The sequence below is a fragment of the Lynx rufus genome, unplaced genomic scaffold (assembly GCF_022079265.1).
Source record: "Lynx rufus isolate CCGP_SWC_20201006 ecotype Redwood Valley unplaced genomic scaffold, mLynRuf1.p SCAF_1, whole genome shotgun sequence".
Taxonomy (NCBI): domain Eukaryota; kingdom Metazoa; phylum Chordata; class Mammalia; order Carnivora; family Felidae; genus Lynx; species Lynx rufus.
This window is the reverse complement of record NW_025814823.1, coordinates 110,106,867-110,134,339: the sequence shown is the minus strand read 5'-3', so window position 1 is coordinate 110,134,339 and position 27,473 is coordinate 110,106,867. Positions and strand designations below refer to the sequence as shown.

Here is a 27,473-nt window from a genome sequence, read left to right as displayed (position 1 = left end):
GGGTGTGGAGATGCTCTGCGGTGCAGCATTATCACCTGGCCTGTGGCCCTCTGGAGCCTGGCCTGGGAGAGGCCCTGTCAGCCACCCCGTTAAGCTCTGGGGTACCTAAGCCTGTTCTCCTCCACACCTGCCCCCTTGCCTTTCACTCCTTTCCCGCCCCTCCCTAGCAGGACCTGTTGAACCAGAATCACCGGGTTTCCTGCTACTACTGTCCATCTTCCAAGGACAGTGGTCCTGCAATGGGGTCACAGAGACCCCAGGGCTAGAGCCAATGCAAGGACAGGAACTCACCTGCCCAGCCAGCGGATCAGACCCTTCACCTTTGGGACTTATGGCAGCTTCCATGCTCTCCAAGGGCACTGGGGGAGGTGACACGCCCACCCCTTTCTCATTCCTATGGGGGTGAGCAAGGTCATGGCCTTCCTCTAGCCATTACTCTGCACCAGCGACCCCCACCACCACCACCACCACTACGACTTCGGCTGCCACAGGCTGACCATGGGAGGGTCCTGGGCCTGCTCCAGAAGGGAACATGCCCAGCTCCCAGGTAAGCAAAGGGCAGGGATAGATGGTGTCCTTTGCTTTCCGTCACCGGGGACCACCTACTTCTTGGTCAGTGAGGGGCCAGGAAGAGGTGGGCCCCACCCCCCCTTCTCACAGAAGGACATTCCTGAAGCCCTGGCCCTACTGAATTTCCCGGGCTCTGCTGACACCATTGCCGGCCCACTGCCTTCTCTGTGAGGGGAGCCAGTGTGGAGGGTAGCTCTGGGGGAGGGGGCTGAGGCCGGGCTGCTAAGTGGACCCTGTCCAAGCCAGCCAGGCCCGTGGCCCACCAGGCAGCTGCCTCAGTTGCTCTTTAGCCAGGAGCGGGCCAGGCCTCCTCCTGAACCACATACATTTAATGGGCACATTTCCCTGGTTCCCGCCCCTCGTGTGCAGGAGCTCATTAGACCGGGTTATTTCAGGATAAGACAAAGCCGTTCAGCCCACGACTCCCAGCCTATCTGCAGTACTGCCGTGACAAAGGAAACTCATCTTCAGCCCCCACAGTCAGTGCCCTGGAAACCATGCTCAGCAGCCACATTGACCGTACGCGCTGTGGTCTGTGAAATCTGTGTTTGCATGCAGAAGCCTCCTCCGCCGGCCACATGCTCAGACAGTTCCATCCAGCATCCGGCAGGCCCACGGTGCTGTGTAGTCACACCCTTACCAAGAGGTCACATGCCTCATTGTGGGCCTGGGTGGGGGCCGCATGACCAGGATTGGCAGGGCTGCCGGCAGCCTCTGGGGAGAGCACATTTTGGCTGGAGTCATTCAACAATCCCCCTTGCAGGAGTGAACATGAAGGGGGAGGGAGCTACAGCAAAATGAGGCCGCTCAGCGTGTCTCCACCTCACTGTTGGGGGCAGCATGGTCCTGCCATGGATAAACCAGAGCTTGGCCGCCCTGCAGCCCTGAGCCATTCCCTTCAGGTCTCTGAGCCACAGGATCAGGCTCCTACCCTACCAGGTGTGTAGCTGAGGATGGGCTCCCTCCTCTGGGGCCCATGCACAGGGGCCTGGAAAATCCAGGCGGCCACGGTCCATGGCCTTCTCCTGTCTCTCTGCATCTAGGCTGCCTCTTCGCCCCGCTTCGGTCAGCAAGCTCATTACCTCTTGACTCAGCTGATGTTTACTGGGATGGATGGGTCTGTGTGGGATGCAGGTGAAAACCAGGCAGACAGAGTTCCCACCGCTCTTGACCTGCCTACCCTCACCCCTACGCCACCGCACCCCAATTGGTGCCTCCTTCTCAGCTGACATCGGCGCATGTGGGGGCCCGTTGACCTGGTCTCCACAGAACGTGGCATGGGGCTTGCGATCGTGCTCTGTTTCGAACATTAGCTGCAAGAGGATATGACCACATGGGCAGCCTGGGAAGCTTCAGGCAGGTGCGGCAGGCGGAAGGGCAAGGGGCTGTGTCAGCTCCCCTGGGGGCTCCAGACTGTCCCCAGGTGTCGGTGAGTGCCCACAACGCGGGTCTGGAGCAGGCTTCTGGCATGGCTCTGGCCTGTGGCTAGGGGAGTGGAGGGACAGCCGAGCTAAAAGGCTTGAGGAAAAGGAGGTGACCACACCCTGGGGACAAGAGGCTGAAGGAATGAGAAAGGACGGTGAGGGTTGGGCCCAGGACGGGGGACTGGCCGGGGAAGGTGAGGGACGGTCCAGGCCATCTAGGCTGGAGGTCCCGTAGTGATCATTGTACCAGGGCCACAAGAGCTCAGGCTAGCCCCAGCCGGGAAGAGCCAGGGGTCAGGCCACAACCTGGGGCTGCACGGGGTCTGGCTCCCCACAGGCACTGAGGCTGTGGGCTAGTGTGAGCCACCGTAAGAAGAGGTGGATGGATTTCCATATTCAGGTTTGCTTTCCAGCCACACCATATCGGTGTAGCTGAGCACTTAGCTGGGTTCTGAGGCAGAAATTCTACTCTCCTGAAGCACCGTGGGCTTACCAAAAGGAACTCGTGGCCACCGATGACTCCCAGTGCTTCTCAGGGACTGCTGTGCTGTCCCTGTGGTCTGCAGGGAAACCGTAGTGTGCGGCGTCCGTGGGCCTGAGGGCAGGTGGAGGCCTCCTGGTGTCAGGGTCACATCCCCACCTCCGGCCTTCCTGAGACCCCTGCAGATGAGGGCTCTGGTGCACACCGGCAGGGGTGCAACCAGAAACAGCTGGGACCAGGACCTGCTGTCAGCTGCTTGGCATGAACTAGTTTCTCCAAACCCTCCCCTTCCTCATGGGCTGAAGGGGAGGTGGGAGGTGGGAGGTGAGGCTGTGCAGGGTCATCTTGCTACAGATGGGGTTATAGTGGGCAGGAAGGGCTGCCTCACAGGGGTGCTTCAGGCAGCCGATGTCAGCATAAAGCAAGACACCTGGGGGGTGAAACTGGGGTGTCTGGAGATGGAGAAGTGGCGACGGGGCAGTGCTGGTCCTGGGGTATCTGCATGGTTTGTTCATCTGTTTGGCATAAGAGACACAGTGTCGACTCCCTAGAACCCAGATGATTATTGTATCCCAAAGACTTCCACCTTTGAACCTGAACCTGAGCCTGTTTTTGCAATGCACAAAAAAGAAACCTTGCCCGGCCTTGCACAGCTTTGGCTGCAGGTTCCTGACGGGGGCTGCGTCCCAGGGACAACCCAAACACGTCTCCACACTGGGCTTGCAGGCCTCCTGACATGGGAGCCATGTGTCAGCGTGCTGGCTTCCGCTGTAGTGTCCCCCCACCCCTGAGCCAGGGGTGCAGGGACCACTGCAGCAGCTGCAGCCTGCATGAAACTGTTCAGTTGTAAGTGTAAAGTCATTCGGAGCTGTAGCCACAATCAGAACACACATGAGACGGACATCAAGGGGTCCCGACCGCTGCTAGGAACACTGGTGCCAGGACCGAATCCCAGAGGCTTCTCTTGCCCACCTCCCCCAGCCTGGCTGAAGGGCTCCGCAGAAGGGTGCAGAGACACTAACTCTTAATGTTTATTTATTTTTGAGAGAGAGAGATAGAGCTCTAGAGGGGAGGGGGCAGAGAGAGAGAGGACGCAGAGGAACCAAAGCAGGTCCCAGGCTCTGAGCTGTCAGCACAGAGCCTGAAGCCGGGCTCGAACTCACGAACCATGAGTAACATCATGACCTGAGCCGAAGTCAGATGCTTAACCAACTGAGCCACGCTTGGGCCCCACGTTTAACTCTTAAATTACCTTTCTCTGACCTGTTAGCTGCTAGATTTTCTTCTTGTATTTATAACTGCTCCCCTCTCTCTCTCTAACCCCAGTGCACTAAAATGGGGCACCAGGAAGTAAAAAGCAGTGCGCTGAACTGCGAGGTGTCATTCCTGCCACCGTTAAGTCTCTGGGCCTCGGTTTCCCTGTCCTTTACACGAGGACAGCTCTGCCAGGGGCCTGAGACCCAGGGCTGCCCACCCTGCAGAAATGCTGGGTGGTTTACCCTCCAGGCATCTTCTGCCAGGGGACGGCTCCCCTACGTGGGGACTGCAGGCCAGTTCTCCGATTTCAGCCCAGCGAACGATGCTTTTCCTTAAGTTGCAGAAGGTAATATGTTAAACCTTTTGTTTCTTTGCTATCCTTGTTTTTCCTTGTTGGAACCTCTCCATTTTCGAGGGTTTGTGTGCTGAGGCAGCTCTGCCTCCGAGGCTCTCAGGGACCTCCTCTGGGTCCCGGGCAACGGCCACACCCATTTCACCCTCCGACGCCAGAGATGTATTTGCATAAGGCTGAGCTCCCCCGTGAGGTGGTGCCAACACAGCCAGCAAGCATGAGAAAGCCAGGACGCTGGTGGAGCACGGCAAGGAGTTCCTTTGGGCTCAAGCTAAGTGTGGGCTCTGGAAGAGAAGGCTGGAAGTCAGGTGCCGGTGGGGTTTAAATGCCAGGCAGGTGGGAGGAAAGGGGGCCTGCACGTGGAGACCTTTCCTGGGAAGAGGCTGCTGTTTCCACCAACAATGAGGTCCTACATGAAAGCAGTCCCGAAGGAGACAAAGAGAAAGCAGGGGACGCAGAGGGGCTCCGGGGGCAGTTTGGCTGTAACTGTAAAGATGAGGAGAGGTGGATGAGATTTTGGCTCATTCATCCCTAAAATGGACCGTTCACTCAGCCAGCCTGCAGCCTCCGCGTGTGCCTGGCAAGGCAGGCGCGACGTCGGGCGCGGCGAGAAGCAATTTGCCGTGGGTCAAGATATGGAGATTTCCAAACTGACAGATGGCAGAGGAGTCTTTGGAGGGGAAACCACAGGCATTTTTCTTACCGAGATCTGTCCTTGGACAAAGCATATATTATAGGGTTCTCTCTGAAAGATAATTTAAAGAACCTACCCAAGACAAAGAGAGAGATAAATATCCTATGCAAGGAAAAGAGATTTCTCACATCCAGATATTTTGGTGCCATGCATCTTGCCTGACACAAGGAAGGTTCCAGCAAAGGCAAATGAGTTGGTTTCTGTGTCACAACTACAATGATCATAACAGCCACTCTTTTGAGGTTTTCCCCTCCCCCCTCACCTGCCTGCATCAAGACCCCACCACCACCACCGGGCGCAGCAGGCAGGTCCACCAAGGTTGGCGTTGGCAGGAGAGCATGATGGCCGAGGCCCTGTGTAAGGTTTGGCCTTGTCGGGCCAGGGCAAGGGAAGAAGGGCTTCCTCTAATCCCGTGGTATAACCACTCAGGTGCGGAATCAGACAAGGCTGTATCCTCACGTGCCTACAGGCCCTGCCTAGGACGGGCCAGTGGGAAGACACACATTGTCAATAGATAAAATATTTGAGGGCTGTACCAATCCCGTCGTTATTGCTAACATAACTTTTGACATGTGGGGCCACTTTTGACATATGGGGCCGGATAGTTCTTTATGTGGGGACTATTCTGTGCATTGTAGGATGTTTATTTAGTAGCATCCCTAGCTAGTAACCACACTAGACGCCAGCAGGGAAACACCATCTCCCTCAGTCCTAACAACCAAAATTATCTCCAGACATTACCAAATGTCCCGGGGCGGGGTTTGCAAAATTGCCTTAGGTTGAGAACTGCAAACCTGTGCCAAATGGGCTTTCTCTTGTCCTTCTGCCATGAAGAACACTTCCTTTCATCTCCTTCTGCAGCCCCCTTCTATTCAGAAGCACAAAGCCTCTGCCTTTTCAGAAGCCAGGCCCCCCACTTACTCTCTGGGGGCTCCCTGCTCTCACTCACCCAGAGGCTTTTCTTCTAAAATCGCCCCTCCTCTCTTCTGCATCATGCATTTCTCCCTCTCCATTTGTATCTTCCCCTGGGCTCACAAACACGACACCTGGGGAAAAAAAAATTCTTTCCATTTCTCTGCTCCCCTTCTTGACAGAACTCTTGTAAAGAACTCCTGTTCGCTTCCAGTCCATTCCAGAGATGACTTTATTCCCTAGTGCTCCAATGAAATGTTAGTGATTCCAAATGTCCAGGTCCCAAAGGCCCTCCCTGTCACCACAGCCCATGATCAAACCTGAGTCCTGGTCTGACCAGAGCTCCTGACAGCACCAGACACAGGGAACCCACAGGTTCCTGCTCAGAGTCTGTGTGACTCTGCTCATCCTCCTCCATGAAACCTTGGTGGGTCCCAGGCCTTACTTCTCAGGCCCCTCCCCTCTCCGCATAGTCCCCTGTGATCTCTCTTGGTCCCGTGGTTTTAAATATCACTTAGACATCGATGGATCCCAACATCTTATCCCTGGGCTGGACCACTCTTCTGAGCCCCAGACTCATGCAGCCAACTGCCCACCCCTCCGTCTACCAACTGCCATAAAACAGAACCTGGGTTGTACCTAAAAGGTCTGCTCTTTCTCCTTCAGCCTTTCAGCAAATGGAACCAACAGCCGCCCAGTTTTTCAGGCCAAAACGCAGTAATCATCCTCGATCCCTGCATCCAGTCAGTTGGCAGATCTGTTGGCCCTGCCCCCCAACATGTGTCCCAAATCCGTCTGTCTCTCAGCACCTCTGCGGCCACTGCTGTGACCCAAGCCACCAACCCCCAGACCACAGGCCCCTAACAGATCTCCCTGCTTCCTCTGCTGCCTGTTCTGTCCGCCCTCCACCCCTTCCTGAGTCCCAGCTGGCCCACCTCCTCCCCCAGCACCAGGCCTCCCCAGCTAGTCACAGCAGTTTCTTGCCAGTATGTGCTCTAGGGGTGAGCACGAGACTCAAATCTGGCTAATGAAACCTGAGGGGAAGTCCACACGGGGCCTTCCTTGTCCTTACGGCTCACACACCAGGAAGAGGCCCTCCTCCCACCATACGATGTAGTGCCTGCCTGCGATGCCCAGAACTGTCCAGTATGGCCGCACACTGTGGGCTGCGGGGCAGAAGAAAGAGAGCCCGAGGGCCTGATGACATCCTGGACACACGAATGAACCTACCCAGGGCCTCCCCCTTAGGGAGATGACAGCCTTTCCTTATCAGTCAGCCCCGTTTCCACTCAGGGTTAACGTAGTTGAAGATGTCTCAGCCTATGCACAGATTGTCTTTAAAAGCATACATCAGGGCCCTGGGTGGCTCAGTCCATTGAGCTGCTGACTTTGGCTCAGGTCACTATCTCACAGTTGGTGAGTTTGAGCCCCACATAGGGCTCTGTGCTGAGGGCACAGAGCCTGCTTCAGATCCTCTGTCTCCCTCTCTCTCTGCCCCTCCCCCCATCATTTTCTCACTCTCTCTCTCTCTCTCTCTCTCTCTCAAAATAAACTTAAAAAAAAAAAAAAGAAAGCATAAATCAGACCAGTTGAGTCTCCTGCTTAAGATGCTCCAAGGGCTTCTCATGCAATAAAACTCAAAGTCCCCACCATCGCCATGAGGTCCTGCCAGCCTGGCTCCTGACCTTCAGCCTCACCTCGTACCACTGCCCCCTGAGGCCTCCTTTCTCTGTGCTTCCCTTTCCCTGCCTGTGCCCGTAGCATCACCATCCAGTGAGGGGCAGGGCTCCTCCAAATTCCAGCCCTGCACCCCCTGTGCCAAGGCCCAAACCAGGCTGCTAGGGGCCAACACGCCCCCACCCCACTGACCTCCTTTCCTTCCAACAGATGGATTCACTGAGCTCTCTGCCATGTTAATACTCAGTGACCAAAACTATGGCTGCTGCTTCTCAGATGGGCCTTAAAACTAGAACAAAGGGGGTTACCCAGGGGGAGGACAGAGTCTGTCTGTAGTTCACCCTGGACCAGGAAGTGGTGGGCCAAGGTCCTCAGGAGGCCTGCTGGTCAGGAACAGAGGCTGTGAGCCATGTTTCCTTTAAAAAAATTTTTGTTAATGTTTTTATTTATTTTTGAGAGAGAGAGCATGCATGAGTGGGAAAGGGGCAGAGAGAGAGGGAGACAAAGAATTGGAAGCAGGTACCAGGCTCTGAGCTGTCAGCACAGACCTGACGCAGGGCTCAAACCCATGAACCGCAAGATCCTGACCTGAGCTGAAGTCGAACGCTTAACCGACTGAGCCACCCAGGTGCCCCGAGTCATATTTCCTTTAAAGGCAGAAACTGCCAGGAGCTCCATGGGTGCTGGGAGCGGCAGAGCCCTCGGCCAGGCTCAGGGACCCCCCGATCAGGAATTCATCAGAGCTGTGGCACACTCAGGAAGATTGGAATTGAAACAAAACAAATACACTGATGTAAGCTGTTCTCCAAAATGGCTTGCTCGTGCCTGTTTACCCAACGCAGCCATGACTTAGCGTTCTCCGGAGACTGGATAATTAAACAGAAAACGCACTATACTTATTTACGCTCTCACAAGACCCGATGGCTTCTCCCTGTTGCACGTGTGAAGCCGGGTTTATGCTCAGAGGCCGTGGCCACACCGCAGGGTGGAGGTGGGTAAGGCACACATCAGGGTTGGGCACCCCCCCACCTCTGTCTGGCTTCAGCCACTTGGACTGCCTGCTGAACACTCCTCGGCCCTCAGGGCCGTAGGGAGAGCAGCCTGGACAATGGAGACTCCTGTCTGTCCCTCTTCCTGAGGCTTTTTAGTAACAGGAATGCAATTGTTAAGAAATCCCCTTCAAGCCTTTTTCACTGAAGGGGCCAAGAATATGATCATAATCTACATTTCAGAGCAAATGCCTGAGGAAGGGTTAGAGGGTTATCAGTCAAGACAAAAACAGCACATCAAGGCTCCAGCCCACCCCACCTCAGGAAATATCATTGTATTATGCAAGAGGTCAAGCGAGGAGCACAGGAGGGAGTCAGTCCCGACACCCCTTTCGCAGGGTTCTTCATCTGAATGGTGACACCCCTTTCGCGGGGCTCTTCATGTAAATGGTGTCCGAGCCCCGTCCCTTCCTCTACCCTCCTTCCCCACACTCACCACCTGCCTCTCCCTCAACTACAGCCCCAGCTTCCTAAATGGGGTCTCTGCATCCTTTCCTCCCCCACAGCGGCCCATTGGCCTGGAGTGATCCTTCTAGTATGCAAAGCAGATCACATCCCTCCCTGACTCAAAATCCTCGAATTACCTTCCATTGCCTTAAATGAAAATCCTCAGGTCTCCCGCTAAGAAACCGTGGCCCTGCCTGTTCTGCCTGGCCGCTCAGCGCCTCTCTCACTACAGGGGTGCCACACACCCCCACATTGTTCCCTGTGCTTCAGATACACTGGCCTTCTTCAGTTCCCAGAGCACTGTAAGCCCCATCCTACCTCAGGACCTTTGCATGAGCTGTGTCTCCAACTAGGTTGCCCTTTATCCTATTCTTGGTCTCTCTGGTTTCTCCTCTCAGGGATATCCACTGAAATGGCTCCCACCCAGACTTCTCCCACCACTCCCACTCACATCTTATTAGGCCTCCTTGCTCTTCTCTCTCTTGGCATCCTTCCTTCCCAGGCACAGCACATATTATCCTGGGTCATTCATTTACACATTCTCTCCCAGCCTACCCCGAAACCCCTCTCCCTTGGACACTAATAGCAAAAGCAGTAGAAACAGCTGTGGGAGGAGAGAATAAGGTCTCTGGACAGAAGCTGTTTCGAGGATTGGAACACAAGTCGGATCTCCTCCTGTCAGAGGATTTTGAGGGTTCCTGACCTGAATGACAACCTCTCCAAGGCCCCTTCCACATCTCATGACAATTTCTTCTGTGGAAATACATTAACTTACATTTCTTTGTCTTCTGAAGGGGTGTATTAGGTCATCAACACCAAATGCTGTAGAGACCCAACATCTTAGTAGCATGATGGAGTGAAGACCGATTTCTCATGCTCATCAGATCTGGTGGGCTCAGGCAGCAACAAAGAGGCTGTGTTATTTGCTTTCACAAAATGCACGACCACATGATCTCCGTGAGAGAAGAGAAGAGAGTGTGGGTAATGACTGCATGAATCAGAGCGCTCCAGAGAACTAGAAACCAACAGGATGCATGGATGGATGCATGGATGCATGGAGAAAGACAGTATTATAAAGAATTGGCTCACAAGATTGTGGAGGCTAACATCCCAGCGTCTGCAGTTGGTGAACTGGAGACCCAGGAGAGCCGGTGCGTTAAGGCCCAGTCTAAAAGCCACAAGGCTCGAGACCCAGGAAAAGACGGTACTTCAGTTCAAGTCCAAAGGCAGGAAAAGACCCATGTCCCATCTTGAAGGCAGTCAGGGAGAAGGAACTCAAAACACTAAACACTAATACTAGTAATAGTAAATGAATATAAGAATACTCAGTCTTTTTGTTCTACTTAGGTCTTCATTTGATTGGATGAGGCCCATGGACCTTAGGAAGGGCAGTCTGCTTTAGTCAGTCAACTGATTCAAATGCTAATTTCAACCAGAAACATTCTCACAGACACACCCAGAATGTTTAACCAACTCTCTGGGTTTCCCATGGCCCACTCATGTGATACAGTTAGCCATCACAGTGATTTGGGGGGTTGCTTGATGAAGCATGTTCACATTCCTCTGGTCAGAACCATGGGGTGCCTGGGTGGCTCAGTCAGTTAAGCGTCCAACCTCACGTGAGCTCATACCTCATGAGTTCGAGCCTCGTGTCGGGCTCTGTGCTGACAGCTCGGAGCCTAGAGCCTGCTTCACATTCTGTGTCTCCCTCTCTCTCTGCCCCACCCCCACTCATGCTCTGTCTCTCTCTCCTTCAAAAATAAATAAACATTTTGGGGCGCCTGGGTGGCTCAGTTGGTTGAGCGTCCGACTTCGGCTCAGGTCATGATCTCATAGTTCGTGAGTTCGAGCCCCGTGTCGGGCTCTGTGCTGACAGCTCAGAGCCTGGGGCCTGCTTCAGATTCTGTGTCTCCCTCTCTCTCTGGCCCTCCCCCACTCTACTCTGTCTCCCTCTCTCTCAAAAATAAATAAACATTAATTAAAAAGAAAAAAAAGGAGAAGGTCACATCACACAGGGGCTCCTTGGGAATGAGTCATGGGTCTGTCTCCTGCACTGGGCACACAGGAAGGGCTCTACCAAGAGAGGGCAGTCACGCTGTGCAGGAGCCAAGGTCTCTCCATGGGTATCTGTGGGCAGGCTTCAGGTACCTTCTCTCCCCACCCCACTCCTAACGCTTGTCCTCCCTGCTACGCCACAAGCTCCAGGTTAGCGGGCACTGAGCCTATTTTGCTTGCCGGTATGTTCCCACTATATCCTGGCACATAGTAGGTGCTCAATAAACAATTATTGACTGAGCACCACCCGAATGGTTCACTTGCTTAAAACTACTTATCAAGTCCCTTCTTTGTGCCAGGGATTATATTAGGCACTCTGAGGATCCAAAAGAGATAATAGAGGTATGATCTTTGTCTGCAGCTTACAAAGGTGTTTGTTTACACCCAAGAGCAGAGTTAATAACGAAACTGTAAACAGTGGTTGCAGCAACACCAAGAAATGTAAGTCAATTGAAAAAGTAAATTACCCACAGATCTGCCGGTAATTAACAAGTTTATTGCCATCCCCAAAATTAAGCAAGCAGGAGGGAATATGACAATGACAGAAAAATTGAATCAGATTATGCCTGAAGAAACAGGATATTTTGGACGCATGCAGGTCTGGCCGGTCCAGAGCCACCTGTGCAGGCCAGACATGCTCCAGTGCTCAAAATGTGCATGTCAGAATGAAAGGCCCTAAATAGGCAGCCAGCTCCCAGCCCCCCCGGCCGCACAGTTTCAGCAGATTCGGGCAAAGAGCTCCGAGCGGCAGGCTCTGGTGGAGGGAAACAGAGGAGGACACAGCACCCCAGAGCACCTTCCCACAGGGCAAGCCAAAACAGCCCTAACCTGTACACGCCTGGTGAAGCTATCCGGTCCAGGAGGCGCTGAGATGTTGCCTGTCCCCTACGCGGTCAGGAGACATGGGGTATGCACCCTCTCCCTTTGTTTCTGTTCCACCCCCCCACTTCACGGTGTGACCCTGGTCTCAGGAATGAGACCAGGTCAACAGAGTTTGCCAAACAGGTGCCACACCTACTGTGGTGGCTCCCAGGTCACCTGAGGGGCTCTTACCAGAAGCACATTAATTTACGAGGAGAACAGGGTGAGAAGAAGCTGCAGCTACAGAGATGTGTCTAAATGCCCGGCCGGGGTCTCTCCAGGTTACCCTGATTCCCAAGTAGGTTCCTGAGCCTGGGTTGGCCTTTCGAGGGTATTTCGACATGCAGGCAGGTTGACTGAGCTTTTGACAGAGTCTTTCCACCAAGAGCATCATTTGAAAAATGGCAAAAGTCCAGGTAGGAATGTGTTCCATTAGTGCATTTCTAACATAAGAAAACGAACGCAGACTTGACAATAATTCGAGAAATTTAATTTCTGTTGCTGTGAAGCACCAGAATCCTGCTTGAGAGGGTGCTGATGGTTTTATGAGTGTCTCATCGAGTTCAAGTCAGTGTGAGAAATAGCGCCTGAGATTAAGGAAAAGCTGTAATAGGAACTAAAACCCAATTCTCCAGAGACTGAAATTTTATGGCCGCCTGCCTTCGGGAAGGGTGTTAGCCTTGCTTATGGTGGGCCCATTAATCCCCTTCGGCCTTCTCTTCTCTCCAGGCTCCAAGGAACAGGGAGAGCCTGTGTGCAGGGAGGAGGCTGAGGGCTGGTGTCCACAACACCTTGTGTCTGGGCAGCCAGGTGTTTTACTGCTCTGGTTGGAAGGACCTAGAGAGCCAGGCAGGTGTTTCCCCAGAAGACTGCTGTCAGCCCGACTTGGCCTCGAGCCCACCTACTGTGTGCCAGGCACCGTGCTAGGCGCCAGGGCACCAAACAGCCCTGGGTTCACACTGCCAGACACGCGCCTAGTTAGTACACCGGGAAGGTCTGTCCTGTGCTAACCAAGCCATGATGGTGTCGACGGTGATTTCAACACGACCTGTGCCACCTCATCCATGGGAAAACAAGGGGAAGCCACGGATAGCAGAAGGCCTGGCCCATAGGGAGGTAGATGTCCCAGGGTGTGAGGAACCCCCCACTGCCTTCCCCTCCCGTGATTCCCTACCAGCCAGCCCTCCAGGGCCAGCTCTTTTTTTTTTTATGTCTGTTTATTTATTTTGAGAGAGAGAGAGAGAGTGCACACGTGCACCCGCGCAAGTGGGGGAGGGGCAGAGAGAGAGAGAGAATCCGAAGCAGCCTCTATGCCCTGCGCAGAGCCTAACACAGGGCTCAATCTCATGACCCTGGGATTGTGACCTAAGCCAAAATCAAGGGTCAGATGCTCAACTGCCTGAGCCACTCAGGCGCCTGTCGGGTGCCAGTTTTTACAGCAGGGGCATCATCTCTCTGTGGGTGCCTTTCCCCAGCTGTGCCAGACGAGCTCCCCCTGGGCCCCTCGGACCTGTAGCCCAGCCCTCCTTCACTGCCTCCACGCACTCTGGGCACGGGGCAGATCTTGTTGCCTGGGCCCCCAGAAACCTTGGCAAGCTTCCCTAAGAGTAGCCCTTGGGACCGCAGGTGGTGAGGCGTGTGGGAGCGGCAGAGCCACAGCCAGCAGCCGGAAAGATCCCTGGGTGGCCCCCGTGCGGGCCGCTGCCCCGTAGGGCTCCTTCACTTCCCTCTCGCGTAACTCTTGGCTCCACAGAGCAGAGTGCAGGTCTGAGCGTAGCTGGGTCCCCTCCTGTACGCGTGTGCCCGGGCAGGAGTGGTAGGTGTGTGGTCACTGAACGCAGACGAGAGCCAGCTCCACAAATTGCAGGCTGCCTGGTCCTCCTCTCGTCCCCATCGCAATGTGAGGCTCAAGAGGACCATGGAGTCCCCTGTGCTGGGCCATGGCACCACTAGCAACCTGTCCCCTCATGGCTCTCCCAGAGAAGGGCAGGGTCACGGACAGGCTGCAGCAGAATTCTGCTGATTCTGTCACCACAATGTCGTCACCGTGCACCATGACGAGACTCCGGGGGGGGCCGGGAAGGGGTAGAGGCAAGACGAGGCCCTCTCTGCATCTCTCTAGCGGTCATAGGGTATCGATCTGCCCAACACACACATGTCCTTTCTGTCGGGACATGTGTTCCCACCTCAGCACACCCAGCAACCGGTCCTGCGGTGGCCACAGGGTGCAGGCCTCGCGTGTCGGTCAGTCCTGTGACTGTGTGGTACTCCACCCACCTGGCCCCGGGGATCGCTTCATGCAAGAACCCAGGAGGCAAGTCTGACGATCACAGTTCTCTCCGATGCCTGTTTCCAGGCCTCTCAGGAAATATTGGGTCCCTTTCTCCGGGATCCCATGCACAGGGACACTGTGAGTGTGGGGCCACCACTGGGCACCTTGCAGCCAAGTGGAGAGTGCCTTGTTGGGAACCCCAGATGTCTACTGCCTCCTCCATCTGCCTTAGATTTCCCAGTTATGAGAACCAAGACCACCCTCCTTTCTTTTTCCTGATAAATTTCAGCAGGATGGTGTCTTCCAATCTTCAACAAATACCTAAATGTCCATTTATATTAAACTTCAAGTGGCACCTGGGTGTCTCAGTCGGTTAAGCGTCCGACTTCGGCTCAGGTCATGATCTCACAGTTCATGAGTTCAAGCCCCACGTCGGGCTCTGTGCTGGCAGCTCAGAGCCTGGAGCCTGCTTCGGATTCTGTGTCTCCCTCTCTCTATGCTCCACCCCCGCTCACACCCTTTCTCTCTCTCTCAAAAGTAATAAGTAGACACTAAATAAATATATAAATAAAACCTCAAGATCCCGGAAACATCCCATAAGGTCATCTCTAGGGGCCGAGAGGGCAAGGGTCTCAGAATAGACAAATGGGGGGCGCCTGGGTGGCGCAGTCGGTTAAGCGTCTGACTTCAGCCAGGTCACGATCTCGCGGTCCGTGAGTTCGAGCCCCGCGTTGGGCTCTGGGCTGATGGCTCAGAGCCTGGAGCCTGTTTCCGATTCTGTGTCTCCCTCTCTCTCTGCCCCTCCCCCGTTCATGCTCTGTCTCTCTCTGTCCCAAAAATAAATAAACGTTGAAAAAAAAAAATTTTAAAAAGGAATGGGAGGGGCACCTGGGTGGCTCAGTCGGTTAAGCGTCCGACTTCAGCCAGGTCACGATCTCGCGGTCCGTGAGTTCGAGCCCCGCGTCAGGCTCTGGGCTGATGGCTCGGAGCCTGGAGCCTGTTTCCGATTCTGTGTCTCCCTCTCTCTCGGCCCCTCCCCCGTTCATGCTCTGTCTCTCTCTGTCCCAAAAATAAATAAAAAACGTTGAAAAAAAAATTAAAAAAAAAAAAAGAATAGACAAATGGGATAGGCACCAGTGGGCACCATGGTAGGTAACGTGGGAGGAGAATGGGGGGGGGGGGGGCGGGTCAGGGACTGTTCTGACTTCTGTGGTGGTGGAGGCTATGGGCGGCTTTTGAGCAGCGCTATGACCTACCTTGTGCTCATGAGAACAGGGAAGATCTGGAGGGGTGAGCACACAGGAGGCTGTTGGCACCTGGGGTGGAGAGGAAGGCAAGGATTCACGCGGCATCCTGAGGAAAGCCGCTTTGGGCTTGGCAACCGTTCGTGTCACTTGTACCCCTGTGGGCACATAGGCCAAGAGCAGAGGCAGATGGCCCTGGGGGGCAAGGAAGACACAGCCGACAGCGCCTGGCAGAACAGAAGGGGGACGTCCACTTAGAACAGTGTGCTCAGCGCCCCAGACCTCAAAGCAAGATGGGTCCACAGAACCCTCCCAGCCCCAGCCCTCATTTTAGTGATGTCTGACCCGAGTCTGACTGACAGGAAGGGACCTGCGCTAGGCTACTTGGCATGTCACCAGCAGAGCCAGGCCTGAAGGCCAGATGTCCAGAGCCACAGTCCAGAATCTGCTCTGCTCACTCGAGCCCCAGCCCGTGATTAATGCTTATTTTTCCCCCAGGGAAACGACCATGGGAGGTTGCTTAGCAGGGACGTGGGGCCTGCCCGGGGAGGGTGTGTTGAACAGTAAATAATTGGGAGTAAGGGCAGAAGGAGAGCTTCGGTTGCAATAAATCTTTTCAGAATTTTTAAACCAGTCAGGGAATATTGACATGAATTAAATCCAATAAAACATTCATTTAATTAAACTTTAAGTGATCCAAATATTTGCTGTTTGGTTAATATTTGTGTAGCTGACAGGAGCAGAATTATGATGGTTCTGTCAGTACTCACGCATTCTAATTTTGCATGAGCCTTTCCTACACAAAGTGCACATCTTCACACACACAAGTGATCAGCGAAATCACTCCGGAAGGATGCCGGAACCAATCATCCCAGCGGCTGTCCCACTTGGGGTTTTGCTTTTTGTTTGTTTGGTTTTAGCCCTGTGCTAAACTGTTTGACGTCTATGACTTTTGGGGGCGCCTGGGTGGCTCAGTCAGTTAAGCGTCCGACTCTTGGTTTCGGCTCAGATCATGATCTCACGGTTTTGTGGGTTCGAGCCCCACGTCGAGCTCTGCCTGTCAGCATGAGGCCCACTTGGGATTCTCTCTCTCCCTGTCTCTCTGTCCCTCCCTTGTGCCGTCTCTGTCTCTCTCAAAACAAATAAATAAACTTAAAAAAAAAAATCTATGACTTTGGGGCCACGCGGAGGATCCTACATTGCACATAGGTCTTACATTCCAAATGAGACCCCAGCCAACCAGAATACCTCACCTCCCCATCCCCCCCCCCCCCAGACTCTCCCTTTCCATCCACCCAGACAGTCCCCCCATCTTTTAAGGCAGCAGTTGTCAGGCCTCAGGGTACCACGGACACCCCAGGGGTGCTTGCTAAAACCAGAATGCCCACCTGCCAACAGAGAGTCTTGTCAGCCTGGGGTGGAGGGGCAGGAATCTGCGTTTCTATCATTTGCACCCCAGATGTGATGCCGATGGTAGGGGAACCACACCTGGAGAAGAGGAGCCCTGAAGCCCAGGGCGGCCCTGGTCCCTCCAGGGGATGATGCCTGAGTGCCCAGTTCGTCTTTCCCTTGTAATTTGACTAGCATTCCAACATACAGAGAAGCTGTAGGTTCCTTTGGTAACATACCCAGCTTGTTCGCAAGCCCCACCCACCGCCGTTGGGCAGGAAATAGAACCGAATGTACAATGCATTGTAAAGCTTAGTCTGAGTGGGCCATTCTAACAGCCCACATTAAGTAATGCTCTAAGAAAAATGCCTCCGGCCTCCAGTCCCCAGCCGGCATCCTTAGCTGCTTCTGAACCCCAAGCTGACTTCTGACTGTGGACAGAAACATGCCGCTGTCCTAGGCCACCTTCGGTCCCCCCATGCAGACCCCCAATTGCCCTGTCTCAGGTTCTCTTGGCTGAGGTCAGCCCAGGTTCTCCTCGTGGTCTGGGGTCTGATGTCCCCCCAGAGCTTGGCCTCCAGCAGCCCCGCTGGCACTACGCACCCTTGGAGGTTCCAGGGACATTTCCTTAGGGCCTCAGTCTGGCAGTCCAGCACAATCTTCAGGCACAGAGGTACACAGCTCCTTATGGCCCAGCCAGCATGTGGCCAGGAAACTTTGGACCTCTCCACACCACTAGAGAGCCAAAGGGGCTTTGGCAGATAAACCGGGCTCTGGCTCTGTGCCGTATGTTGTGCTCACCCCGAGGTGGGGGGTAGAAAGGAGGAGGCTTTAGCCCCCTTCCAGAGCCCCCTCACCTACATGCCAACAGGCACACCCTTCTCACCAGCTCCCTATTCTCACAATGCCCTGGGACAAGGAGGGGATGTTCCGTACCCCTTCCTGTTTCCACAGAGCCTCGTGGCCAGGGAGCTTCGTGGGTCACGCGATGAGGAGAGGTACCTCCTTCTACACTCAGGGCAACTCTGCGTTTTGAGTCCTGAGGGCCAGCACAGCGCAGAAAGAGTCAAACCAGTGTAGCAAGTCTTCCCTCTCTCTCCCTCTCTCTGTCCCCTCTGAATCTCCAGAGCCTGGGTCTTGCTATAGAGTACGAGTGCCTTCTCTCTCCTGCCCTGAGCAATGAGCCTCATGACTCCGAGGTGGGAGGGCAGCAAACAGGACGTGATTTAAGAGGGGACTTGAAATGCATCACTTTAATGTTTGTAAAATATTATGCCGGTTGCATCTACATCAATCACTCGGTGCTTATCTTTCTCCGTGCGGCTCCTTCCCTGGGAGTCACATTTTTCCTGTGCATGGGTGTCCCCTCTCCGCTGGCCTGTTGACTCCTTTCCTTCCCATTTCCATTTTCTCCATTTTTCATCCATCCATCCATCCAACAAGCACTGATTAAGCACCTAGTGTATATCTTGTTCATCTTCATGGGCTCAGGGCCGGGCCACTGCTTGCTTGTGGCAGGGAAAGCGCTTTGCTACTCACGATCTACCCTGACTGCACTTGCTGTCGGTTCACCTGCTTTGCAGGACATCACACCTGTCCTGGGTTTCACTCCCATCGCCCCTACCTTCTCCTCCCCACACACATTGGCAAGAGGGCACTAGCACAGACATGCTGCCTGGTCACAGCTCAAAAGGGTCCCACCGAGTCAGCTCCCAGCTCTGTGCCTTGCTCCACACCTGGCAAAGGGCCCCAACATTTTTGCTGGCATCCCAGAATAAACACAGATGGCTCCCCAGAGCCAGCCAGCCTGCCTCCCTCAGCTCATGTCCCCTCTGGCTGCTGCTCCAAGTGCCCTGAGTTGTAGATCTGGGGGAGCAGTAGGGAGGAGGCAGTCCCGTCAGTGGGTTGCTGACTCTCCCTCCAAGCCTGATCCCATTTTGGTACGTGAACAGCCTGAGTCTGATGAATTTTCTCATAAATCCTGAAAATTTCTAAAAGCCTGTGATTGCAAGCAAATATTTTAGGCCCTTCCCATTTGCCTAAAGAATGGTCAGTCTTAATGCCAGTTATCAAGTATAAAATGGCACGGATTGATAATTTGTACGGCCTGAAGTGCGCTTCGAAAAATTAAAGGCTACAGTGCATGGTTGCTGGACAGAAATCCAAATCCAAGTTCAAAGAATCCTCAGACAGAAACAAACCTTCAAAGGTCAGCCAGTTCGTTCCCCAGACTTCAGACACTGCAACCTTTAAATTGCCCCCAGATGGATGAGAAACCTGTCAGCTCAGCCAGCAGACCTTGACTGCACTAAGCAAGGCCCAGACTTCATGAGGCCCAGGAGCACAGAGCAGGGTGTCCGCGGCACATCTGGCTCTCTGGTCTCTGCGTGACAGCCCACGTTCTCGGCTCAGCTCAGCTCATAAATCCGTTGCCCAAATGGTTTCCCTGCACCAGCTATGGCTCCTGACTTCTTCTGATTCACAGAGCCCTTTGAACATTTCACAGAAGTCACGGCCTCTCTCCCACGAGGAGCGTCCATCTGTACACTTAGCACATTGTAGACAGTTGCCAGGGAGCCGCAAAGCCTCCGGGCCGCTGCCCTGCAGGAAATCCCTGTAACCATTGGCCTTTGAGTGAGAACTCCGCCCACTGGCTGTGCGTCTGATGACTTTCTCCTTTTCCCCTGCAGAGGTGGTTCAGCTTACCCTTGCCCCTGAGGATAGGGTCAGCGTGGCCACAGTGACCGTGGGGCTGAGCACGGTGCTGACCTGCGCCATCCGCGGAGACCTGCGACCACCCATCGTCTGGAAGCGCAATGGGCTTACCCTCAACTTCATGGCCTTGGAAGACATCAATGTAAGTCGCTAGGCTCTGACCCTGAACACAGACCTGCCCCAGGGACATAACCTGCAAACTGCCTGTGGCAGTGGCACGGCCAGAGGGTTTCCTTAACGTCCCATGTTTGATGCCTTTCAAGCCTGTTGTCTGATAGCCAGAGGGACCAAAAAAATCCAAGTCCCACCATGCAGAGAATAGACTGCATGTTAACTACAAGCCTGCTCGCCAGATCCACAATAGGAAAGGGGCGTACTGACTGGGGAGGCACGGTGGGCAGGGCGGGAGGCCTTGGTGCAGGCTGCAGCAACAAAATCGGGCGGCGGGCGTGGGATTGGGAGGGGAGAGGTGCAGACTGCCTGAGGGAGCCCACCGTGCGGAAGGACCACGGGCCCACAGAGCAAGCACGTGGCCAGGGTGTGGGGAGGGCAATTGGCTGGAAGAGCCAGGGAAGACTGGAGACCCCACAGCTGAGCAGGATGCAGACGGTGGGGGCAAGAGGGAACGGGGATTCCCTCTGGAGGGCAGAGGTGAACCGCCAGGCTAGGTTGGCTGGAGGGCAGGGACCCCATCAGGCCAGAGTGGCCTGCCCTGGGGGCCTCATTGGCTGGATGCGGGTGTGTGGATTGGATGAAGTGAGCAGAAGAGAGAGCAGCTGAGCACACACAGCCTACCATGACCTGCAGGGATGCTTCTGTACTCTGAGGGCCCATGCACCTGGGCCGGGCTCCTGGTGTCACCCCCAAACCAGCCTCATGACTTTGAGCAACTTCTTAAACCAATCCTATCTCTTAGAAAAACAGCCTTAGCAGCACCTCCCTTCCATTGGACGTGAAAAACAAAGGGAGTAATTCAAGTATATTTATGGGCCCAGGTTTGGCCCCAGGAGTGAGGCGGCTTCCCAGAAGTTCATTGAGAAGACAGCGACGTCATCCATGGAGGGCACTGCCAGGACAGCTACAGTAACAGGAATACAAGTTTCAGGCAGAAGAGGGGGCAGTCAGGACAGGCTCAGGACAGGCGAGCTGGCCCAGAATGGGATGCTTGGCCCAGAGAAGGAAGACCCTGTGGTCTCGAGTGGTGAGTTCTGGGTAACTTCGCTGAGGTGGTGAGGGAGGTACTAACGTAGCAGGAGCCAGGGTGGGCCGTGTGACCCCATGAGCTCAACAAGCACAAAGGGCCAGGGTGCTCCCCTAAAAGAGACCAGTTTGGACTACTGAGATGAAACACCATTACGGCCATCCTAGCGGCCCCGAAACGGAGTGAGCCGTCAAGGAAGCAGTGAGGTCCCCATTACCAGAGGCATGCAAACTCAAGCAGGGCCGTGGTCAGCAATGCTAGTAGCCACACAAGGGCAGCTAAACCCCATGACCATGAAGATTCTTTGCAACTCTGAGACTGCTTTGTGGGGAGAGAGCCCAGCCTAAAAGTCTGTAGAAACCAGGTTGGGACTCTGCTACTCACTAGGCCCTTTAGCTGCACCCTGAAGATCACAGGGAAGCAGATGGGCAGAGGGCCGGTCACCGTGGAGGTCCTGTCTTGGGCACAGCCTGGCATGGAACACCCTTCTCCCACTCTTGTCGTGTGGGGCAAGATTATTTCATTGCAGCTTCCCCGCAGTGCTACCAACACCACCCTGCTGGGTGCTTGATAGACAGAGGCTGAGTGGGCAGAGTCCTTTGTCGTCCGAGCCTGAGATGCCCAGGCCTTGTCTGAGATCTTAGCAAGGAGAGGTACTGTCCTGTTTACAAAAATTTGGTGGGGGGGTGTTTTGGGGTTCACGGGTCTGTGTGTGCAAAATCTCTCAAGGCGGGGCATCAGCTTTAAACTGAGTTTGGCCAGTGGTGATTAATTCCAAAGTAGAACGGGCCTGCCCGTGTCTGTCTGAACATCCATGTGCATTACTTGATGATCTATTTAAAGACACCAGAAATAAAGGTGGAGGCAGAACTCCTCTTAATGCACTTGCCATCGGTTAATTAAATTACTTTGAGTGTTTTTCCCCTCCCTCGAACATGCCTCCAGCATCAACTCAATTGCATTTCTACTTTTCACAGTGAGGTTAGCAATTTGGGTTAATTGTGGGTGCAACTGGAGATTAATGGCCTCTTATTACCTCCCTGGAAACACTTGCTGCTTGTGGTCAAGTCAGCAGCCCACAAACAGGCAAGGCCCTGTGCTGCCCAGAAACCCCCACGGGAGGGTGCAGGGCACATCAGCCCCACAAGGATGCCCACCCGATGCATGCAGCCACACCACCACACACACACACACACACACACACACACACACACACACACTTCCCTTCACCTCAGGAGGGAAGGGAGGCACAGGCCCTGCTAGTGAATAGCACAAGCACTAAGGTCAAAGGGACCCCAGTTTAAGCCTCAGCTCCACCACATACTAGTTGAGTGACCTTGGAAAGAGCACTTGACTTCTCAAAGCCTCAGTTTCTTCCTCTGTTAAATGGGGATAATTAATAGCTCCCGCCTCATAGGGTTATAGTGAGGATGAAAAGACACATGTGATGTGTTCGTATGCAGCATCCCATGCTATGATCACTGTCCTTACCATTATTACTATTACTGATATTGCTACCATCGTTATTATTATTGCTGCTGCTGCTGCTGCCAAACAACATTCTCAGCACCTTGCAGCCCGAGTCCCCGACGTCAGCCCACAGTAGCCCAATGAGTCTCCCCAGGCAGGGAGATACGACCCTGAGGTGTCCACGTCAGCCTGGGACGCAGTGACATTTGCCTCCAGTACATCCGGAGCAGCCCTGGGTGAGCTGTTGAACTTCTCTGAGCCTGTGGAGAAATGAGGATGACAATGTCTGCCTGAGACGGGCATTTTCAGGCTGAACGTATGTGTGAAGTGCCTAGCCCGGTGCCCGGCACACAGCAGGTGTTCATAAGTGGCAGCCCCACCTGGGGATAGTGATGACAGCAGCCCTCCGAGGAAATCAAGCCAGGGATGGATAGAGCCAGGGCATCAGGATTCACGGGGCATTTTTAAAGCAAGAATTGGTCAGGGAAGAACACACTGGGGTAGGCGGGTGGGGCCGGGCGGCCCCGTTGGAACAAAGATTGGGGATTGAGGTGTTCTAGAGTTCTCAGCCTGTGGCATGCCCACACCCACCCCTGTCCACTGCAGCCAGAGATGAAACGCCATCGCCGGCTGTAATTAGCGCCTGGCACGGAGCACCGCACCTGCGAAACCCAAGGCAGGCAGATGAGAGAGCTCCGAGGGGTGTGGGCCTCCTTTCTTTGTCATTTGTACGAGACATCTTGATTGGCAACAAAATATTAATCACTTTTTCACTACTCTCTTAATGAGAACCTTTCATGGGCAACAAAATATTAATTTGTCTTGTCTTATCTGTTAAGAATTCTGTTAATGAATTCAGTCACAGAGCTATTACAGAATGCCATCCTAATGACACATGTAATTAAACTTTTCTGACTTGCAAACATCAAGGATGCCTCGAGCATCAGAATAATATTTGATCAGAAAGTAAATGTACCCCTCTAGCCTGGAGCCAAGTGAGAAGGAGCCTCTCGGATTCCCCCGTGAGCTCTGTCACTGTCAGGAACACTCACGAGTCACCCGATGTGTGCGTGGCCGTCCAGATGGCGTACGTGGGGAATCATCCCCTGGATTCACTAAGCGCTGGCGATTCGCAAGCCCTGTACCAGGGTGTAGAGCAAGGACACTCTCTGCAGCCTCCAGGGGGATGCTGTATCCACAAGCACAGAATTACAACACAGCATGGCCTGTTCTATATTAGGAGGAGGGAGCCAGTTCTGGGGGCCCGAGGAAGGAGAATTTCTGGCTTCAGGGGACAGGGATAAGCAAGGGAGAGGTCTAGAGTGGCAGGATGGGGCCAGAACCTGACAGGTTTGGAATATTAACATAAAGGATCATGGCCTGTGGGAACAACAGGTTTTTACTCGGGTATTGACATGGTCAGACGTCTGTCCTGCAGCAGACCTGAGCCCCTTGTGGCCTCAGACCACATAGGCAACCAAGGAGGACCCCCAATACATCGGACCCAGAAACAAAAGGAGCCCACTGGCTGGGGTCGGGGAGGGGTCTTCCTCCTCGGTAACCTCCCTAGGGGAGCAGCACCCCTGGCTGTGCAGGGCTCCCGGCTGAGCGCCATCCCCTCTACTTTTCAAGGCTGCCGGAAAGGTCAGCGTGGACCTGGTGCGCCCCCTGGCCCTGCCTGAGCCACCCCTTTGCAGGAGGCCTCAGCTTCACTGCAGCCCGGGGCATGAGGGAATCCTGTCTCAGCTGCACCTGGCAAAACAACCTCCCCACCACCCCACCTCCGAGGAGAGGGCAGCACAGGGACCAAGGGCGCAAAGTCCCCAAAGACGGGCAGCAGCACCAGGAATTCTGCTGCACCTCCAGGCAAGGGGGCCTCTGGCTTATGCTTCCTCCTGCTTGTCAGATGAGAAATCATTAGTTTCTATTGAAGCGCATATTCCCTAGAGCTAACGAAAAACCACCTGAAATTTACTTCCTGACCAACCGCTGGTTTGTGTAGTAAGGCAGCTGTGAGTCCCGGTGCCTTCAGACCTGGCCCTGTGGTCTCCCACCTGGGTCCCAACCCTCAAGGATCCATGGCCCACTGCCCCACCTCAGCAGTACCAGGGACTTGGGGGTGGGTCCAGGCACAGCAGCTCTGCCTGTCCTGGCTTTGGGCCCCAGCTTGAACTCCGAGCCGCCGTCCAGGAGTGTGCCCGTGCTGCTGTGATAGAGGACAAGCCCTCATCCCGCAAGCTCTTCCAGTGTGAGCCTGTGGTCAGCCCACCCTGGCCTGTGGCTCTGCTCTGCCCAGGTAACACATTGTCACATAGGGGAAGGGCACTCCCTTAGTCCGGCGCCGTACCCTGAGCCCACAGGGGAAGCTTGTCCTCAAGCGGTAAGATGCCTGTCATGGCAGCTATCCAAGCAGACGGGACCAAGGAGGCGCGTGTGGTCATACAGTCCTGTGATAGGACAGGGATCTGTGGGTCATGGGAATCCCACAGAGAAGCCAGGGACACCCCTGACCACACCTAGCCCCTGGCTTTTGCACCTGGGCCACAGAGCCTAGGCCATCCCCAGTGAGCCACCCCCCAGCCCCCGTCTCCTCAGGGCTCACCGCCAGGCTCTGTGGGCCCATCTCAGAGGCATATCCATGCACTCCCTCCCCCACCCTGACCTCCATCCTAGGTATTCTGGGGGTGGAGAGGGAAAGGCTGACTCACTTTCTGCAAGAACTGAGTGTGCAAAGCCATTCCGGGCCTCGGCCTTCTGCCCAGACTGTGCAGCAAACCGCTCAGCATGAAGTGAAGTGAATGTCCCCAAAGCTAGTCTGCACGTCCTGCCTCAACAGTATCACCTGCCCTCCCCTCATAACTGTCTTCCTCTCTGTCCCTTATGATACTGAGGGACAGGAGACCTGCCGGTGAGGAGAACAGAAGCAGGAAGATGACATAGGCAAAGTCACACTGCTGAATCCTTCCTAGGGTCAGTGCTGGAGTCCTGACCCGTTTCCAGGGAGACCCAGGTTTAATGCCGGCCCTTTCACAAGTATGGTCTCATTGACTCTTTGCCCCAAGTCCATGAAGGAAATGGGGCGAAGCAACTCACAGGGCTCTGCACTTGCAGGGCCGGCAGTCAGCCTTGCTCTGGGGACACAACACCCAGCACCCAGCCTTGCCAAGGCCTCCCTCTGGGGCTGGCTGGCCCTGCCTCCTGTCCAGCAGTACCCACTGTGGTGCCCGGGGCCCCAGCGGCATGTGTCCATCCTAGATGTGAGCCCACATGGACGACACTGCAGGGTTTCATTAGCCCACTGGGCTCTGCCCCAGCAAGAGCAGGGGCTGGAAGGCTCTGAGTGCGGCACGTGGAACTACTTGGCCAGGAGACTCTCAGGAGGAGCAAACATGTTTCTCTTGTATTCAGCTTTTTAAAAGGGGGGTGGGGGGGTGGGGGGGGCTATAACAGACCCAGTATATCTCAAACGACTTGAAAGAGCCACTCTTTTCTTTCACTGAATCTTGCTATTTGGGGCTTTCAAATGTCAGTAGGCGGAGTACAGTGATAAAAGCAAAAAAACAAAACCCATTAGAAGAAAGTATTTGTGGCAGTGTTTGAAGGATGTGTTAAAAGGTTCGCTTTTTTTCCCATGCCTAAATGGTGTAAAACCAGGAACAAATAACTCTAATGAAGCATATGCTCTCAGCCAGCTCTGCTTTGGAAGTAAGTTATTAAAAAGACCAAAAGAGAATGATTTAGGAGCTCATGACTCATTTAATTTTTATTGTCTTTATATGAACCAGTCATGAATCCATTGTAAAAAGATGAGAGGCGTTTGATTAGCATGGAGAGCTGTTTGCGACACGAAAGACAGTGGTTATAGGTTCTGCATTAAAATAATCTCATTAAACGCTTGGGTACATTTTGTTTTAAAATCTTGGAAAACAGTATACTTGAAGCCCTCGAAGGATTTGGCCAATTCTTCCTGGCTTGTATCAGAAACCCCGGTTGCAAATGATCATCTGGCTCTTTTGAGCTTTGGGTGAGCTCAAGCCACTGGGAGTATTGGCCAGGGCTCCCGAAGAGATGGGTCCCGACCCAGGATACACCAGCTTGTACAACTTGCTGGGGCCTCTGCCCCACCAATTCCCTCTACTGGGCCTTTGACGTCTCAGTGGCCTCTTCAGGGTCACCTCTCTTCCTTCACAGTACTGACTTCAGAGCCTCACTTGTGCTCAGTGACCACTCGCGGCTCCATGTCAAAGGTACAGGGTCCCTCAGGGAGGTTCTGATCTAGCTTCTGGACCCTGGGTGCAGAGCCCCGAGCACCTACCCTGTGTGGGCTCTCCTCCCCAGCCCTACTCAGGGGAGCTCACGCTCAGACTGTTTGCAGGCTTTGTTAAGGGCAAGCAGTACTGCAGTAAGCAGCTTTTACACACCTCTTTGCACATGGTGTAAGTAGGTCTGTAAGATAAGTTCTTAGAAGTGGAATGACTACCCTCTTGCACTGCTGGTGGGAATGCAAACTGGTGCGGCCGCTCTGAAAAACAGTGTGGAGGCTCTTCAAAAAATTAAAAATAGACCTACCCTATGACCCAGCAATAGCACTGCTAGGAATTTACCCAAGGGATACAGAAGTGCTGATTTATAGGGGCACATGCACCCCAATGTTTAACAGCAGCATTATCAACAACAGCCAAATTATGGAAAGATCCTAAATGTCCATCAACCGATGAACTGATAAAGAAGATGTGGTTTATATATACAATGGAATACTACTTGGCAATGACAAAGAATGAAATCCGGCCATTTGCAGCAACGTGGATAGAACTGGAGGTATTATGCTAAGTGAAATAAGTCAGGCAGAGAAAGACAGATACCATGTTTTCACTTATATGTGGATCTTGAGAAACTTAACAGAAGACCATGAGCAAGAGTAAGGTGAGGGAAAAAGTTACAGAGAGGGAAGGAGGCAAACCATAAGAGACTCTTAAATACTGAGAACAAACTGAGGGTTGATGGGGGGTGAGGGAGAGGGGAAAGTGGGTGATGGGCATTGAGGGCACCTGTTGGCATGAGCACTGGGTGTTGTAGGGAAACCAATGTGACAATAAATTATATAAAATAATAATAATAATAATAATAATAAAATATAAAGAAATAAAAGTAAAGGAAGTGGAATGACTATATCTGAGGGTGAGCACGTTCTCAGTTTGATGGATTTCACCAAATCTTCCTCCAAAAAAGCTGTACCAGTTTACACTCTGCTCCAGGCATACCTTGGAGGCATATATGGCGAGTTTGGCTCCAACTACTGCAATGACATGAATATCCAATGAAGCAGATACTACAGTAAAATGAGTCAAATGAATTTTTTGGTCTCGGTACATATAAAAGTTATGTTTACGCTATACTATAGTC

The 27,473-nt window shown here is 53.7% G+C and overlaps 1 protein-coding gene across 1 annotated transcript in view; it reads left to right on the top strand.

The window, feature by feature from the left end:
• The window catches only part of FSTL4 (follistatin like 4), a 139,947-nt gene that overhangs the window by 60,892 nt on the left and 51,582 nt on the right, over window positions 1-27,473 (top strand). The window contains exon 6 of the mRNA XM_047076071.1: window positions 19,375-19,541. Coding sequence (XP_046932027.1) covers window positions 19,375-19,541 — 167 coding nt within the window. The remainder of the gene's footprint in view (window positions 1-19,374; window positions 19,542-27,473) is intronic.